At 40.3% G+C, this 14,720-nt stretch overlaps 1 protein-coding gene across 1 annotated transcript; it reads right to left on the bottom strand.

Moving 5' to 3' along the window:
- Positions 1 to 3,047: 3,047 nt before the first annotated feature.
- On the bottom strand, positions 3,048 to 14,536 carry bard1 (BRCA1 associated RING domain 1). Its single transcript, XM_079563195.1, has 11 exons — positions 14,379 to 14,536; positions 14,098 to 14,154; positions 13,515 to 13,663; positions 12,197 to 13,209; positions 11,696 to 11,776; positions 11,222 to 11,394; positions 9,933 to 10,047; positions 9,682 to 9,820; positions 7,227 to 7,319; positions 3,810 to 3,907; positions 3,048 to 3,487 (listed from the first exon to the last, which is right to left on the bottom strand). Exons 1-11 carry the CDS (start codon positions 14,468 to 14,470, stop codon positions 3,152 to 3,154), a joined length of 2,346 nt encoding a protein of 781 aa, XP_079419321.1. The 5' UTR covers positions 14,471 to 14,536; the 3' UTR covers positions 3,048 to 3,151.
- Positions 14,537 to 14,720: the final 184 nt, after the last annotated feature.

Genomic DNA, 14,720 nt, shown 5'->3' with positions numbered 1-14,720 from the left:
AAACACCCAATTAGGCAAGCAATGCAACTGTATAATTTAAGATTTGTTTCAAATTCAAGATTTAGTTAAGTAAACACGTCCAGAAGCATTGACACAAACTGAAGTTTAAAACATGTACGGCTGAACTCAAAAGAATCACATGTTCATGATGTTTGTCGAGGTCTAAACCAGTGGTTCCCAACCTTTTTTTCCCCCTTGATGAGTTAGGTGGCTCCCACAAATGCATAAAAACACAAAATTAATTGCCAATACAAGCATCCCCCCCCCAGAAATAAGTGTTTTAATGACCTGTGCCCCCCTGACAATCATGTTCTCCTTTTAGAATTAATTTTTGCTTAAATCATTTTTTTTTGTGAACTGACCTCCTGAAAATCCAAGCGCCCCACAGGTTGAGAACCACTGGTCTAAACAAAAGGTTTCAATACTTCATTGCTAAATTCAATCATTAAAATTGTAAATTTGATTACATTGTGATTCATTTTGCAGTTTAAATAGAAATCTGCACATTTTAAGTGATTGGAAACAATTCTCAAATCAAAAGCATTTTGTTATTGAAAGTCGGTAAAATGTCCCAAATCCGATCCTTTGGTGCTCCCCACTTGTTCATATGTAAATATCTTCAAACATATAATGTGTATTCTCAATTCTGAGGTGGAGTAAAAAAGTCGTTGCGAAAGAAAAAGAGTATTATTGATTGAGACAACCCCTATTTTGTTAAGCAGACTTGAAAAGAAATGTTATTCGCCAAAAAACAGTCTGGATAGTCTTTTTTCTTGCCATTTATCTCTTGGGAAACTTGCCAAAGATGATGAAATAGATGAAATGGTATGGTACATCTGGACAAGAAAATATCAGTGCTCTCAGTTGCAACAGCAGAGATCTCCAAGCTTTTACATAAGAGAAAACGCCCTTCACCGACTCCTGCTACATAACATACAGATTAATGTGTAATGAAGAATGAGGCGTATCCCAGCGGTTCTCAAACTGTGGTGTGGTGATACTCTGGGTCATCTGCAATCTTTGACTTCATTTTAATTAAACAGAAGTTCATTTATACTTTGGAAATGGGTTTAAGTTTAGACATAATTTAGTCCAATTTAGATAAATTTTAGACCCGCATTAGTCCTGATGCGATCTCTGGTTCATGAACAGTGCAGGGCAAAGTCTCACTCATATTGTGAAGTAAAGTGCAAGGAATTGTGAGTGAAAATACTAGTAGATAATGGTGAGGGTTGGTTGAGAGCATAACTTACAGCCACTCCATTTCATTACAACAAAGTCGACCTGGGCTTCTATCTCATCCTCACTGCTAATGGCCCTCTCCCACCTCCCACTGTGGGCGCGAAAAGGGAAGCAATTTTATGCAGCACATAGCAATCAATAGCAATTAGGTGCAACCCTGACTAATCCCGTGAATAAATGAAAATGGCAACTTGGAAGATGGCCAGTATAGAAGACCCTTTAAGGCACCTGCAACACAGCCACTTTTCAGGCAGAAGAGATCGGCTAAAACACCGTCAGGACGCAAGAAAGTTTTGTTTCCAGCTTCGACAACTGCCAATTTCTAGACAGAACATTGTTTTCCCTAAACTAAACCTTAGTTAGGATTGACTCTTTAGTACAGGGTTGTTCGGATTCGTTTTGGTCCTGGGCCGAAATTCAGCCCCCACGGCGGCTCGCGGGCTGCATATATTGTCAAGGGCTGTGGCCTCATAAACAACGGCTTACACTTATTTCGCTTTATCAACCTTTATCAGTTTCTTACAGTGATACATAAAGTCAGTATTCATTTACCCCACACTTGATGGTGGTAGGTTATTATTGTAGCCACAGCCGCCCTGGAGCAAACTGACCACATGGCTATAATGTGTTGTTTATATCCTAATCTCTTATTATGTCAGTGGCCTCTGCTGGACACGTGTGGAATTCTTTCCATTTTTCAATTTAAGATGCCCCCTAGTGGCTGGAATGAACACACTGGTTATTTCTTTTTTTTTAAATCTTAACTCCGCACAAAAATGGGCTAGAGCCTTTTTTTTTCAAAAAGGGGGTATTATGTTTTTTTTTCAATCACATAGCACCAGTCTATATCACACTACAATGATGACGAAACCTTCTGTTGGTCTGTAAATGCAGTAAATAAAAATAACTGCCTTGTATAAAATTGCTCTCTCAAAATGGCTGTAGTGAATGTCTTGAAATAGGCCTCTGTCTCTTTAAGAACCTCTGAGCCTTTCAGACACACCCCCTCCACACGCTGTCTGTGGCATCAGTGGGGAGGGGGTTCTGCTGAGGAGCAGTGGTTGGTTACGAACCACTGCTGGTGACAAAAGCTCGGAGGCGTCTCCAGGAGGTGTGGGCGTTCCTAGGAGGACTCAGGCAAAGCTATCCCTAAAATGGCTGCCATCAGAGTTTTTACAGATTACTCAAAAATACGTGAATGTGCCAAGGCAACACTTCAGGCATGTTTTTAATCAGGGAATGACATAATAACATGATGTAAAGCTTGAAAAAGTTGATTTTGCATAATACCCCTCCTTTAAACATACTGCTCTACAAAAGAAAGGGGCTGGATTAAATCATCTCACAGACCGGATGTGACACCCCTGCTTTAGTGCAATGGTTCTCTTAAGAGAGGGTCACAGGGTCCCATGGTCAAGAGTGTATTTTGATATTAACATGACTGAGTTAAACTGCCAATTTTCCCCCATTGCAAGATGTGATTATTATGTTTAAGGATTCATGGCAGTCATGAGTCATTGAAGGTGGGTCCCGAAGAAACAACTTGAGAACCACTGATTTAGAGGGCATAAATGGATAATGGCGCATTCAGCTAATTGTGCTAACCACAGCTATGTTAAAAAGCTTATCTTGATTACGAAGTGTCATTGAAGTCAATAGTTAAATTAAAAAAGTGAAATATGTTGAACATTTCATTTATTGTAGGTTCATGGCGACGATTATGTTTTTTTAGCAAACTCTAAATCTAATAAAACAGGAATATGTAATGCATAAAAGATAAAAGTCAGATTGTTTAGACATTTAAAAAGCATAATTATTTAGATTCAGAGAATAGTTAACATAATAACAATCATCATCATAATAAGCTGCTAAAAATACTGTGAATATAGGAGTACACAGAATTAATTGGCTAAAGTTCTGGCACAGGGAGCAGTCTGAAAGCCGCAATACATTCAATGACCCAGGATGAGGGGGCCGACCACACCTTGCCTCTCCGAACCACTGCAGGCTTGTGCGGACCGTGGGGGTCGAACAGGATGTACTGGGTGCACAGAGCCTGGTCTGAGCCAGGGGGGGCGTGGTAGGCAGCAGCATTCAGCGTCTGGGTCACGTCGCTGTCCGGTTTGGGCTGACGGCTCAGGATCTGCCCCCCACCGTCTCGAAGAAGCCGGGTCAACTCCTCTTTGGGGGGACTCGAGAAGGAGCCCATCAGGAAGAAGAAACAGCCGTCGAACAGAGGGGGCAGCTGCATGGGTAAAGGTACAACACTTTAACAAGACTCAAGATTTATTTGTCTTTATTCAGTATACTTTGATCTCATATTCAGTATCTATAAAATAAATGTATTGCACTCTTTATTTAACTTCTTAGTTTACCTTTTTGTTTTATTTTTTTATCGTCATAGTTTTAATTGTGTGCATTTTACACATTTGGCTTTAGTGTCCAAATGATAGGATTCACTGCTATCCATAAACTGAACAAACCATATAATCTGGTGAGGAAAAACTATTTGAATGCAGTCCAGTGCTTCAGACAAAGTGCCCTTTCATCACGTGCTTGTTATTTACCAGGCTGCATCTGTTGATACGACTGCGCTGGGGGCCTTCACCAGCTTCATGCTGAATTTCTGGCGTCCTCTCGCTTGCCTGCAGACAAGCCTCCACCCCTGCATCAAAGCAAGTCAAAACTGAAAGCTACAGTTAATTACGATGACTTGAAACAGTGTGACAGACAGAGCTCTGGTAACAAGTGTAACAAGGCAACATTTTGAACAAATTCAAGTGTTTGCATTTGTTGACAGAGCAAGATGCCCAGCAGCATGATGGGAGTTAATGATGTCAGTTTTATGTGTGGCAAGTCTGTGCTAAAGTCACACCAAAAAGAAGCGCGAGTAGGGCTGTGCTCAACCTATCGTATCACGGATATATCGCTACAGAGTACTTGACAATACACAATACATACATTGCATCGACGCGCCAGTAGTGTTATTTGCAAATAATAATTGAAATATTCCATTTAACATCTTAACCCCCACCTGAACCAAGAACATTTTCTCCAGTTTGGGTTTACCCAAATGTAAAAGCTTCTCGAAAAAAGACAACAAAAAAGCGACAAAAACACACCAAATTAACAACAAACAAAAACAAAAACAGAGACAAAAACACTTCAAAAATATGACAAACTCGGCACCAACAGAAAAAGTCACAATCAGTTTTAAAGGTCTTAGCTTTCAAATGGATCATTACTCTGGCCCACAGTCAATAAGCACCAGTGGAGAAAATGTGCTCAGTTTAGGTTGGGGTTAAGAGGTTAATAGTTTTGTTTGACCCCAGGTTTATTCAGAACGTAACATCACGCCTCAAACTACTGCAAAATAGGGCTCAACTTGCGGATAGCGGAGCAAAATAAATACATTTTTCTTAAGACATCACAATATATATTCTATTATAGACACTATACTATCAGTGGATTCACTCAAACAAACAAAGAAATCTGTATATTTATTACATTTTCCAGTTCACTTTAGTACCAAGTCAGGCTCAGAACAACTAAACTGGAGCCCGTCAGGAGGTCAGACAGCAGACTGACCATGAATCACCAAATGGTTTTATGGGCAGGCACAAGGACATGGAGTGACGGGATGCCGCGGTGATCATTGCAAAGGAGCAGAAGAGCTACGTCAAAAAACAAGCACATGCGGAGACGAGAGAGTGGAGGCGGTGCAGGAGACAAAGCTCTGCCCTCAAATACTTACCTTCACAACAAAACGCATATAGTTAAACTTTAAATGGCACTTTGCGGAGACAGAGACAAGAAGTGTGCATGCTGTTTTACCACATAACACTGCAGCACATGCACAGTCAGGCGATGCTGACGGATACAGCAGTCAAGGGCACACCAAGGTGCCAGAAACTCTTTGACAGCAATACTCTTTTACTTCCTCTGAATACCTACTTGTCGACTTGGTTCAAAAAAGCCTGGGACTGAGAATAGCATTTGTGCAAAGCATTCACCCAATCAAACGAGGAAAAAAGACTTTGCCGTCTTTCATCAGGAGATTCTACGGCTTGAGGCGCACAGATTTCCTCAGGAGTCTCCCGTCTGCCATGTTTGCCGTTCAGTTTCAGTAGGTGTGCGCACGAGCAGGCAGAAATTACAAGTTTGGAAATTGTGTGTAGCAAAGTGATCTTTTTAATGATTTCCAAAGGGTTCAAAGTTTTGGCAAAAAAAACCGATACCAAAAAAAAGTCAAATGCAAGAATACAGGTGGGCTGAATGCAGATCAGCTGAGTGATTTGGTGTACAGTGGTACAAATGATGAATAACTGTGGCTCAGAGCTCAGCAGGCATCCACAATAAACATCTGCACAAAGGCACGCAGCCCGCTCCCATAACTGTAGTTCGGTAAACAGGCAATTAATAAAGAGGTAATGCCAGCATGTCTAAATAATAACCTGCGCGCGATCTTGGGGCTATAAATGCGGAAATCCAGTTTGCTTTAAAGTATCGATGAGGATTACAAAGACCATTAAATGCCATCCAACTGCTAGTAAATCACTCCTCACTCCTAGTCGGTGCTTTGAAAGGCTGGGAAAAGGCAGAGCAGCATCATGTTGGCAAAGTGTTCATGAGAGATGGCCTTGTCTTTATAACATGACAATGAATGTCACACAAATGACTGAAAATGTGTTCAGGAATGGAAGACTATACAAAACCTTTTTAAAATGACAATAAATGATGTTGTAAGTCGTGTAGCTGCCTGATGTACTCAAAGCCCAAATTATCATATAAACTAAAGTGTGCAAAGACAAAGATCAATTAAATAGCAAATCATCTGCTAATAACAAGCACTACGTAAAAATCATTAGCAAAGACCTTTAATTCTGCATCTCGAGACAAAAAGAGGCTGCAGGCTCAACACTTTCCCCATTGTTCTCCCATTCATTTGCAGAGGAGTGTTTTACCTAGTACTTGTCAGTGGCTGGGAGACTGGTAACTTAGCATTAGATTTGCATAATTTTGGACCACCATGTAATCACAAAAGTAGAGCGATTAAGGTTATACTTTTTTTCTTTCCTTTCAAATTAAGATTCAGTTCACTGTACAGTGCAAATTATAAATATGTCCAATGAGCAATAACTTCTACTTCTGGGTTAGCATAATGCTTAGGGCTATTTTCTTCAATTACGCAGACCGAAATAATCTCTTCCTGACTGGAGAGCTTACAGACCATATTCTAATAATATGTTTAAGATCTGTCACTGTGTGATTAAAACATCGAACTTGCAGTCCCTATCTCTAACCACCTATTCGGGGGGACGGGGACGGCAGACTAACGTTTGAGGAAAGACCGAAATATGAAAAGAAACTAAACTAATAGAGGGTAAATGCATGAAGTCATAAGATTCTGCAGCGAGTGGCAAAATCTGTTTTAGTGGCACTTTTATTTTTGAGTGAAAAATCTGATTGAATTGTTTAATTCTGCCACTCAGTATGGAATGTTCAGGGTTCTATTTAGAACAGGACACTAAACATTCCAAAGAGTGGCAAAATGAGTGGTGAAATCAAATAATAACTAAAATAAAATAACAATTCGCTGTGGAACCCTTGTGAAACATTTGCATTGTAGAAAATGTATGTTGAGGCTTGAACTACGGTCTATATAATTGCAATCACTACAATTTGCAAATCATAATAACCATTCAATTTGCAATTTGCAGTTAATTCTGCAGTGCAAGTGTAGAGATGCAAACAGCTGCATTAGGTGTGCTACAATAATCTTGATACTCTTGTCTCAAATCGTTAGCCACATAGCATAATTGCCTAACTCATTTTTGTTTTGATTTTGGAAAACATGTAAAAAGACGTTTTATAGGAAACACATTGTTTTTCTCTTATTGCCATTTTAACAATACAAAATGACATAGGCAGTTATGCTATGTGGCTAACGAAATCTTTGTCTGAAAAAATAAAGAAGTACTTACAGCTGTATTTGACCACCCAGCAGCCCGCCAGGATGCCAAGGAGTGCGTTGAAAGTGGTTGGCATCTGTTCGTCTGGCACCACAACATGAGTCACTGAAAATGACAAAGTATACATTAATTAGGTATAATAAACCGTGCACACATCAAAAAAATAAAAGTTTAACCGCAGAAAGCTCTTAAGTTGCTGCTATGCAACATTAGAAACAGCACTGTTATTCTAAAACCATTAAAAATTATAACATTTACCAGAGCGGAAAAACACAAATTGCAGGATTCGTGACCTTATGTTGCACCAGAGCATTTCCATCACATGCTGGGAGCTTGGTCAACTTAATCCCAAATTGCACATTACACACACAAGACGCATACAAATTAAATATATCATAGTATAATGATTTATAGTTATTATAATATAATAATCATTGTTTATATTTATGTTTATATTTGAAGTCCATTATGAAAAATGTTTGATGGTTTGACTTTTTTGAATCAAGTCACATTTACAAAGCATTAATTGCAAATACAAAATCAGTCATTATAAATAAATCTGAGGAATTAGGCATGAATTTGTTTAATTCAAAATGTTAATATATTAAAAGTAAATAATATCAAAATGATGTGCACTACAGTGTACTGCTATTGGTGTGCGGGAGTGGCTCTGTTGATTGAGCATTCCCCACACAAAGACTCAAAGAGACTGTTTTCCACCCATTTCCTCCCAGAGTGCACTGTTGTTGAGTCCTGTCCATAAGGCTGGCACCAAAGAATAGCGTTTTTAAAGATAGTTTCCTCCAGTGACAACTCTGTGGGGGGGCAATTTTTTGGTGGGTCACAGAACCTTTTATAGTGGGTCGCAAGCCTTTCCCATACACATTTCTCTCAATATTTATCTACTGAAAAAGTGTAAAAAACTGCAGAATCTGTTCAAACTACTGCTATCAGGTTGTTTTTATATCATCAGTTTTAAGGCTTAATGAAAGCTTATTCAACAATGATTTGTGAGGAAAATACAGTATTTTACTTTATATATTACACATTAAATGCATATCAGGATTGCGGTTTTTCATCTAGTGGTGATGGTGGGTCCCGGCCCGATACCAGGTGAGAAGAACCACTGCTTAATAGGATGAGTCAGATCTGCCATAATAGCTTTTCACTCGACTCCTTGTAAATAATGTAAATAGGGAGAGGGAAAGTAAAAAAAAAAGCTGTTTATCTTTAATATATAAAACACAGATGTAAGATTTGCAACAACTCAAAGTCTGGAGATCAAAAAGTAAACACGCTTTCTGTGAGCAACAACTTTGAGCCCTACACAGTCAAAAGCAGCAAAGTGGTGCCTTGCGCATTTTCTTCAAGACGTATTCATCACTTCCTCGACAATACCTCCTAAAGTTTTATGAAGAATAATTTCAATTACTTTGGCTCTCTTGTGCTTTCCCATCCATTACTTTGCACGAGTGAAAGGGGCTGCCGAATCACAATGACGCACATGACTCTAAAAGCACTTGTTAGATGCCACTGAAGCCTTAGTGAGTGACAATGCAACAGAAGCTAATGCCAGGTTTTCCAATACCAAAGCATACAGGGAGGTTACGAAGCTGCAAAAGCACAGAATAACAGCACAGATGGTGCATATTTAAATTTCAATATGGTTAAAGTTATTACCGTGTTTTCCGCACAATAAGTCATACTTTTTTTCATAGTTTGGTTGGGGGTGTGACTTACACTCAGGTGCGACTTATATATTATCACACATATATATATATATATATATATATATATATATATATATATATATATATATATATATATATATATATATATATATATATAATTTTCACACTGACAGCTGCTAGAGGGCACTCTAGGCCTGTGTACCGGTATCTGCCAAGGCTGAACACAAATGCCCCCTAAAAGAAAACCCTATTCTGCAGATTACAAGCTGCAAGTACTGAAATATGCAGTGGAAAATTTTTGGAGTGAAGGAGAAACTTGTGAAGGACTGGCGAAAAGCGGAGGTTACACTTACTGCAAAGAAGAAAACCACAAAAGCTAAACGCGGGATAAAGGCTAGATGGCCACAGCAAGAGGAACGAGTTTGTGCTTGAACAACGTGCTGACGGGAGAGGCTTGTCAACAGTGCTTATACCCCGGAGCGACTTGTGTTTTTTTCTTCTTCATTATTCATTTTTTGGCTGGTGCGACTTATACTCCGGACCGACTTGTAGTCCAGAAAGCACGGTATCCACTGTGGTTAATTGCTTTAAACTTTTTACACTTATGCATCAAACCCAGATCAAAAGCTGCATAGTCTGCATATGAACCTCCAGCCTGACTTGTCCAGCATGTAATATTACACCATATGCGTACAGTACAACAGCCGTAATCACAGTGACTTTGAGGGGACGATTGGTGTGCGCCTGTGGAGAATGTTGTCAAACACAGACTGTACCTGATTCAGTGACAGTGTCTGCCGTTCTTGCCCGGAGCAGCTGTCCCAATTTGGAGAGGTGTTGCTGTTCGCTCGGTGACAGCTTGCTGGACAGAATCACCACCAGCGTTTCGTCGCTCCTGCCCACACTGTTGCTTACCTTCGAGAGCACATGGACTTTATTTTTTTCTTAGTCTACTTTTACATCTAGATTACTCAAATTATGCCTGGCAAGTTTATTTTGTAGCAAGGATGACATTAAATATGCACACCATAGCGGGGCTCAGAGCTGTATTTGCATTTGGAGTTCCTTCAGTGGCTTCCTGGAAAATCTCCAGCATCTCGCGACTCGCTGCATAATCTGCCGGCCTCTTTCCATGCAGATTACTGCGAAGACAAACATACGGAGAAGGAAATTAAATTGAAAGTTCACTGTATCCCAGCATAGACATATTCTATTACATCTGTTTGCACCAAAACAATCTGCCAAGAGTAAAGATTGAGGAGTAAGTAAGAGGCGAGAAACAATGACAAACTTTACAACATGGACCATACATTTGTGGCTACATTTGATTTGTAAACAGCTGACATACTGAAATATTTGTAAAAAATGTGTAAAATGGTTGGGATTCTGCTAAAAGTAAGTAAGTTATTGATTTCACTAGGTTGTAGAACACAATCTACAATTCCTAATCTGTAATTGAATGTACGGCACATAATAATATAGCATAATAATATGTATTAAACAATCTTCTTATTCCCTTTACAGGCCATACAGCACTTGTCATGCATGCTCTTAAAATTGTGATTTCACACTGTATTATAAACAAGAATAATAACATGTAAAGTATAGCTATAACCTTCAATGACCTTAATATATCAACGACTGGGGTCACTTAAAAACTTTAGTTAGATTAAACTGGATCTGAACAAAGACGTGACCTTGACAAATGAACAGAGAACAGAAGAACCAGCCCCAGCAGGTCTCTGAAAGATTAGGCGTCAGCAAAGATAACACCTGGGGGACAATTAATAGGTCCAATGGTCCATAAAATAATTCATTTGGATTCATACCCCCAGCACCAACACACAAATACAAACAAGCCCCTCTTCATGCGGTGTGTGTTTGCGCGCACTTTGCTGGTGATGCAGCGGCGCGCGAGAATAATATCTAAAGAAAAATAATAAAGCGTGGAGAATTATGTAGGCGCCCAGCTCAGCGGATCCATCCAAGTGAAAGATCTGCTCGAGTGGCTTTAAAGTCTCATGTGACTTTGAAAAGTTAATTTGCGGGTTAACTCTGTAGACAACTTTTAATTGGGGCAAATAGGTTTCAGTGTTGTGTTACAAAATCATCTAATCATTTGCTCAGGTTTAAAAAGATAGTGCAGGATTTGCGGTCTCAAATTAGGCCCAAGGTAAAATGAAGTGTGTTTTTAAATCGATGTCTTCTAAAGGCTGCCATATATATATTGCAGACAAGCAGCACATATAAATATATCAGTAATAGCCGTGTTCTTCCTCCAGTCAGGCGGATAAAATGAGTAGAACAAGTCCTTACAGCACATTTGTTGACGCTCCGAGCTGCAGCAGCAGTTTGACGATGGCAGCGTGTCCGTTCCTCACAGCGTCATGAAGAGGAGAGTCATTCTCATAGCCGGGCGTGTTGAGGAGAGCTCCTCTTGAAACTAGGATTTCCACAACTGTCAGGTGCCCAAGGTTACAGGCTTCGTGCTGCAGAAAAACATTACAAATGAAAATATACAAGTCATTCTCAAGGCTGTAAAGTGTGGGCTTGGTCAAATACAAACAAAAAGGCGGTGGGAAGAGCAACTATGCATCTAAGGCAGAGCAATGATTCCAGGAAATGGCCAGAGAGTTTAGCATTACTGACATTTAGGAAAAAAACACACAAACCCTTCACTCAAAAACTAGCAGATTTGGATTTGTTAACATGGAAAACAGAGAAAACATAAACAAAAGCGCGAGTTAATGTTTTTTATTGTCATTGTCAGCTATGTGTTTTTCACGGTACCAATGGTGTCCAGCCAGCATTATCCCTCAAGTTGGGGTCCGCCTCTTGGTCCAGTAGTTTTTTGACAGCCTCTGCGTCACCCTGCAATGAACAACACGAGGTCACAAGAGCCACTGATCCTACAGCAGACCCGCCCTGTTCCTTTCAATCACTCTCTACAGCAGGCCATTGATTACCGTGTCTTGGATTCAGAGAGGGATTATAGTTGTGTTTACGGGGATTACATTAAACTCTGCATACTTAGAGGCTCTGCAGCACTAAAGGCATAAACCAACTAGATCTAATTGTTCTATATGAAAAGCTTCTTCGAATGATATGGAGAAAGCCAGAGTAATAATAAAGACATTAAGGGTTTTAATATATACGTTCCTACAGCAGCACCTTTGCACAGTAGTGTGTTTGTATCTATGAGTATATGTAAAGTGAACCAGAAATTTCAATCTAATAAGTACCGTAATATAATAATAAAAAATATCTCAAACTTTTCTGGAACTTGGTGACCTTTATTGCAGCTATATGCAGCGGCGTCTCTCCCTTGTGGTTCCTCTTCAGCACCGCAGGGCTTCCTGAGGAGAGACGGGGAGATTTTCTGCTGACACTGCCCAGCGACGAGGACGGGCTGTCTCCTAGCTCCACTCTCGGGCTTTTGGTGGCCTTGGCACTAACGGGACTGGACAAAGATGGAGAACTGAGAACGCAGGGAACCTTGCGACCAGCCGATGGCCGCCTCTTGCCTGGTGACACCCTGGGACGCTTTGGTGTCGAGTCCAAGGTGATGACTTGGTCACTCCTCGAACGTTTCACAGCCGGGGAACACACTCCAGTTTCCTCCTTTTTGTCTGGATTGTCCCCTGCTTTAAACTCATTTGAAGGAGGCGAGCTGTTCTGGTCAAAACTGTCCACTATTTCTGCGCTAGGCTCGAATGCTTGGTCATTGGACACAGTTCCCGGGACATTTTCAGTCACAGTGCCAGGGCTGAGTTCATTAGTAGTCCCCTGGGGCTGCTGAGCATGAGACATGTCTGAGGTGACAGCAGGGCCTCCAAAGGAAACCCTCTTACCGGACCTGCGTGGCTGGTCTGTGCATGGCTGTTCCGTTAATGCTGCTGGCACGTCAGCGATGCCCCACTGCTGATTTATAGCCTGCAGCCGACTCATCTTCTGCATGGTCTGTTTCTGCGTGGCAGGAACAGAAGCATGCGGCGGAGTTCTCTTTCTACTCGGAGCACTTTTTTTGGTTTGCCTTCTGTTTCTCGTGCTAGAGTTTCGTGTTTGAGGACTACTAGAGCCAGAGTCTTGAGAGGATGAAGTGAAATTAAACACTGACAGATCTTTTGATGGTATATTTGTTGTGTCGGGCTTTGCAGCAACAATTTCTCCAGGAGGTTTGCTCTCTGGGGCTGTGCTTTCAGAAGTTTTCTCTACCAGACAGCGGATTTTTCGGCTGCGTGGGCTGAACCAGATTTTGAAATTCTTTTTCTGGTTAGCGGCAGGCGTTTCGTGTTTTGTTGAATCTGCAACAAATCAATGACAAAGTATACTAAAAGGCTTTTCAGAAAACAAAAAAACAAAACAAAAAAAGGATTTGCACACACTTCTCTGGTGCAGCCTTCTATTTACTAAGATGTGTGTCTGATTTCAATGGATTCTATAGTGTTTTAGTGAGTTAATGAAAATACAATAATGAGGTAATATATTGATGTTTAGTATAACTACATCAATATATCACCTCATTATTTATTTTTCTATCTACTGTATAATTAAATATATACGTATACAAAGAAAAAAAACAATAACAACATTAGACTATAAAGATTACCCTCTAGTGCTTTGGGATTAACAAGTTTCTCCAGACCACTGAAGAGCTCTATGATGCTGCTCAGCTGTCTGTTGATCTGGATGTCCTTCACCCAGGCTGGACTGTGACACACCACACACCCATCTCCTGCTCTGGGGCCAGCGCAGGACCTACGGAATTATGTGTAACATGAATCAGATGCAGCTGAACAATAAAAAGTAAGCATGATTTTTCGTATTTCTAACTCCATGGTGTATTATGCAACGTTTTATGGGGAAAGAAAAGTTGATATTTGTGCATGTTTGACCTTGGAGTGACCCATCGGCTTGTGGGAGGGTCCGTCAGCAGTGAAAACCTTCCAAACAACTGATCCTGGAGCGTCTGAGAGACCACTGTGATGGAAAGGAAAGGTGCCATGCTGACCACTGAGACAGCCGCTGGATCAATACAAGGTCAAATACACACACACTTTTTTTTCCACACAACAAGTTGCATAATGCACCTTTAAAGCTTGTACAATAATGTATTCTAGGTCAACTCTATAGTATCAGTAACACAGTAAGGTTTCTCACTAATAAATATAGAACGAATGAACTGTCATTACCTGCACAACAGATGTTCGCACATTCCCAGGCAAACGGGATCCTTCATTAATTCTGAGCTATAATATAAGAAAAGGTGCACACTTTAAAACAATATATCATGCAATTAAAAACACATCTACCTTATACACAGCGTTTGGCATTTATCTGTGTATCATGCCGCGAATACAGAGCTCTACAACTGCATAACACAATCAATGGGCAGATTCTTACTTTTATATCACATCTACTGTACTGGTGTATCGATTGGCTAAATAAGATCAGCTGAGTGAGAAACTCCTACCATTTGGAGCAAAGCAGAAGTTCTCGAAAATTTGCGATTGCTTCTTTGGTTTTTGTCCAAGCCGGAGTTTGCGAAACAGCGTCACAATCCATTGTCAGCGTATAGTTTTAGTTATAGTGTCAGTTATTATAGCACGATTGTATTGATGTTGAGTTCACTCTGGAGCTCCCGACGCTTCCTCCAAAACAAAACCTTCGCGCCTGATACTTGCGGAAATAATGAGCCACGTAAACGTAATGACGTAAGAGACAAGACGTGTTCCCTTTCAAAATAAAATGCCATCCTACTTCGGTCTCCTACTACTACTACTACTACTACTACTACTACTACTAGTACTACTAC

Source organism: Gobius niger (genome assembly GCF_951799975.1).
Source record: "Gobius niger genome assembly, chromosome: 9".
NCBI classification, from domain to species: domain Eukaryota; kingdom Metazoa; phylum Chordata; class Actinopteri; order Gobiiformes; family Gobiidae; genus Gobius; species Gobius niger.
Note: the sequence above shows the minus strand (reverse complement) of the source record. Positions and strands in the feature narration are given on the sequence as shown.